This window comes from Cynara cardunculus (assembly GCF_001531365.2).
Source record: "Cynara cardunculus var. scolymus isolate 2C chromosome LG 15, CcrdV1, whole genome shotgun sequence".
Taxonomy (NCBI): Eukaryota; Viridiplantae; Streptophyta; class Magnoliopsida; order Asterales; family Asteraceae; genus Cynara; species Cynara cardunculus.
In genome coordinates this window covers 794,248-798,286 of record NC_037542.1, presented here as the reverse complement: position 1 = coordinate 798,286, position 4,039 = coordinate 794,248, and the positions used below count along the sequence as shown (strand labels likewise).

Genomic DNA, 4,039 nt, shown 5'->3' with positions numbered 1-4,039 from the left:
CATCACTTAACCGGGTCCATTCTTCCATGCAACTAAATGTTTAGATCTGAACTTAGCATTAAATCTCATTAATATCCAAGAATATGAATATCATAATTTTGTTCAAATCCAACTAGATGCAAAATTTACCAACAGTAATGGGTTTTTTAGAAAATAATTAAATTCTAAACCTTTCATCACCTCTTTACATAATTTGGATAAAAAATATAGGATAGGAGCAAAATGGGTATCAAAGATACAATAAAATAGGGGTATAGAACAACAAATAACTCTCACAAAATGATAGTTATCACCTATCAACATATAATCCATATATGGAAAGAAATATACTCTAGTCATCGTCGATGAGTTCTCTAGGTACACTCAGGTATTTTTTTTCTTAGATCCAAGAATGACACACCTTATGAAATCCTCTCGTTTGTGAGGAAAAGGGAAGTACTGGTCAACCTCATTGTTTGTTCAATAAGAAGTGGTCATGGTACTGAATTCAAAAATAGTACCAATGAAAACTTTTTTGAGAACAAGAAATTTCTCACAATTTCTCAACTTTGAGAACTCCACAATAGAAAGGAGTCACTGAAAAAAGAAATCGAATGACAATTGAAGACGCTCGATCAATGCTCAGTGAATCTCATCTTTCTACTCAATTCTAGGCTGAAGCTATCAAACTGCATGTTTTAATCAAAATCGATCGCTGATCGTTAAGAGATTTAAGAAGACAACTTATGAACGTTTTCATGTTAGAAATCCCAATCTCAGCTTTCTACATATCATTGGTTGTACCTGTTACATCTTAAACAATAGAGATAACCTTGAAAAGTTTGATCCCAAAGCTGATGAAGGAATCTTTCTTGGATATTCTTCAGAATCCAAAGCCTTCATAGTATTCAACAAAAGAAGACAAACTATAAAAGAAACTATTCATGTCACATTTGATGAATCTTGATCAGCTAACTCTAAACCCATCTCTAACGATGAAGAAGAGTTAGAGATGGATGATATCTCACTTTGGAGAAACTGAAGCTTCATTCAACAATAAATCGAACGCTGATCAACCATAAGCTGAATCCTCTTCAAGGACATCTGACATTCCCATTAGTCACTTGCAACTCTCTATTTCAAATACAGACCTTTTAGTCACTAAACGTCTCTCAGTAAATGATTCCTTAACTGAGGCTCGTTTAGCAATTCAATCGAATGCTGAATAATCTCTTGATCAAGATTCATCCTCTATACCTAAGCCACCTATCTCAAAAGATGACAACTCAAATTCATATACCAACTCAACCATTGGCAAAAAATCATCCCTTCAATCAAATTCTTGGTAATCCTAACGCAGGTATTCAGAATTGACGTGGTCTAGGTAATATTTTTCTATTTGTCAACCTTCTTTCTTTAGACGAACCAAAGAAAATCAATGAAGCTATTAGTGACCCAAGTTGTGTTAGTGCTATGCAAGAAGAACTCATTGAGTTTGATAGAAATAAAGTCAAGTACCTTGTCCCTCATCCATCCAACAAAACTATTATGGGCACCAAATGAGTGTATTGAAACAAGTTGGATGAGCAAGATATTGTAACCCGTAAGAAGTCTCAACTTGTTACTCAAGGATATAGTCAAGAAGAAGACATCGATTATGATGAAACATTTGCTTCCATGACTAGATTCAAAGCAATCCGATACTTCCTAGATATGTGAATAATATTAATGAACTATTATTATTATTATTCTAGCTTTCTTAGAACATGACACAACGGAAACAAACAAATATTATTCACATGTCATTGCAACACCAAATATATAATATTCAAGTTAATTTATCCCAATGAGCAATCAGTCATAATTGATGGCTTTCTTTTCAATTCCATTGGCCTATAAATACCATGCACTTCATTCACATTTCATACCAACAAAAGCATCCTTTCTCTTTAGAAAATAAAAATCCTCCTTTATTTTCTGTATTCTTTGTGATTAATAAATCATGACTTCAGTTAGCATCAATATCGAGATTCCTTCTTCATTTTCTGCCGACAAGGTTTTTAAGGTGTTTAGTGATTTTGACAGTATTGCACCTAAAGTGAACCCTGAAGTTTTCAAATCCATCGAGACAACCGAAGGCAACGGAGGTATCGGAACCATAAAGATCTTCACATTTGGTGATGGTAAGAAACTCTAACATTAAATAGTGGTTCTATTTCATCATTACCCATATGACTATATTTCTTCGAAGCCATTGATTTGTGTCATTTTGGTACTAATTACGTTTTCTTTCTAAATGTATTTATCTACTACAGCTGTTCCATTTACAAGCGGAAAATATAAGGTTGATGCTATTGATGCAAGCAACTTCAGCTATACCTACTCATTCTTTGAAGGTGACAACTTGATGGGAATATTAGACTCCATCACAAATCAAATTACCATCGTACCTTCTGCCGACGGAGGAAGCATATTCAAGCAAACAATAATTTACAACTGCAAAGGCAATGAGAAACCATCTGAAGAGGTTCTTAAAATTGAAAAAGATATATATGAGAAAACCTTCAAGGCTATTGAGGCTTATGGTATTGCCCATCCCGAAAGTTATTGATTCATCTCAGTCAACATTTTTATCATGGTTTCAAATCCTCTCGGTATCATGTTTTATGTTTCCCTTTTTTAATGTGGTTTAAAATAATAATCAAGATTCTCGTACTATCTAATTGTTGTACTATGTTCCCATCTGTTACAATCAAATATGATGAGCGACTTTGGATTAATTTTTTACTTAAAAGTTTTTTTCTTGGTCGATTAGTTTTATTTATTATTATAGCGTATAAGATTACTTTCAATTGGTAAGATGTCATTGTTATAACCTTTATTAATTTTGCCAATACCTACTCACTAAACTAAATTGAAGTCAAAAATTGACTTTCGTTATATATGCCACTATCATATTCTATCATATAAGTTGTGGAAAATGCCATGTTGGTAGTCGATTGTGAAAGTTTCTATAAAATAGGTTGATATAGAAAAAGAATGCTAATTGCAGGTTTTGTAGAAGCTGGAAAAGAAATGATGGTGGATGGATAAATGTCTAAATAATCCCAAGTCCTAAAAGCTTTTGAGAGATAACATATATACGACAAAATCGGGTTTATAAGATACTCTCAAATTGTAAGCGTCCTAATAGACCTCTTTATAGGACTTAGTTTATAGGACCAAAAAAATAAAGTGTCCCATCTAATGGTGTTGTATTAATTTTATATGACGTTTTTTGATGTTGTAATATGTTTTTTAGGACACTTTTAATATAAAGCGTCCCATTATCAACTTTATAGGACACTATTTGAAAAACAAATTCTATAAAAACAAGTGTCCTATAAAAAATTGAGTTTATAGGACAATTTCTCAAAAGTGTCCTATAAAGTTGCTAATGTGACACTTTGTATTAGAAATGTCCTTAAAAACTTGTTAAGACGCTCAAAAGTGTCGTATAAACTTATTACAACACCTTTAGATATGACGCTTTATATTTTGGTCCTATAATTAAGTCCTATAAAGCGGTCTATTAGGACACTTATAGATTGCGGGTGTCCTATAAACCCAATTTTGTTGTAGTGATATCTCAAGCCTAAACCTAAAAATTTAACAGCTTGAACCTAAAAACTATTTGAACAATTAATTAACAATCTGAAGCAGTTCGTAAACCTAAACCTTAAAATTTTAACATGATGAAAAGTATTCTAGAACTCAAATTACTTGGGATGAAGATAGTAACCAATGTCCTTATCATTATCTTGATTAGCTTATTATTTAAAATTGAAAAGGGATTATAAACAGTAGTAGAGATACCATTGCATCCAATTACGAGTTAAAGTTTTCGAATGGCAAAATAGCCCTGTAACTTCGGGAGAAGGGGTGCCTCCTCACAAAGGGGGTTGGTTCAAGTCCCTCTAACCCCAAAAATACCATTTGACGATCATGAATCATGTAATCACATTCCCAAATATAAAAAAGTATCCAAGCACAAATATGTACCTTTAAATCCATAATTACA

The 4,039-nt window shown here is 32.6% G+C and overlaps 1 protein-coding gene across 1 annotated transcript; it reads left to right on the top strand.

Annotated features, from left to right (window-relative positions):
- Positions 1-1,903: 1,903 nt before the first annotated feature.
- On the top strand, positions 1,904-2,768 carry LOC112528131 (root allergen protein-like). The gene is made up of 2 exons (XM_025139064.1): positions 1,904-2,162; positions 2,295-2,768. Exons 1-2 carry the CDS (start codon positions 1,982-1,984, stop codon positions 2,588-2,590), a joined length of 477 nt encoding a protein of 158 aa, XP_024994832.1. The 5' UTR covers positions 1,904-1,981; the 3' UTR covers positions 2,591-2,768.
- The last annotated feature ends 1,271 nt before the right edge of the window (positions 2,769-4,039 follow it).

Bases quoted from the DNA above. Each gene is read 5' to 3' on its own strand.
- LOC112528131 (XM_025139064.1), top strand. From the start codon at position 1,982: ATGACTTCAGTTAGCATCAATATCGAGATTCCTTCTTCATTTTCTGCC. The intron at 2,163-2,294 runs GTAAGAAACTCT...TATCTACTACAG, and splicing joins GATCTTCACATTTGGTGATG to CTGTTCCATTTACAAGCGGA.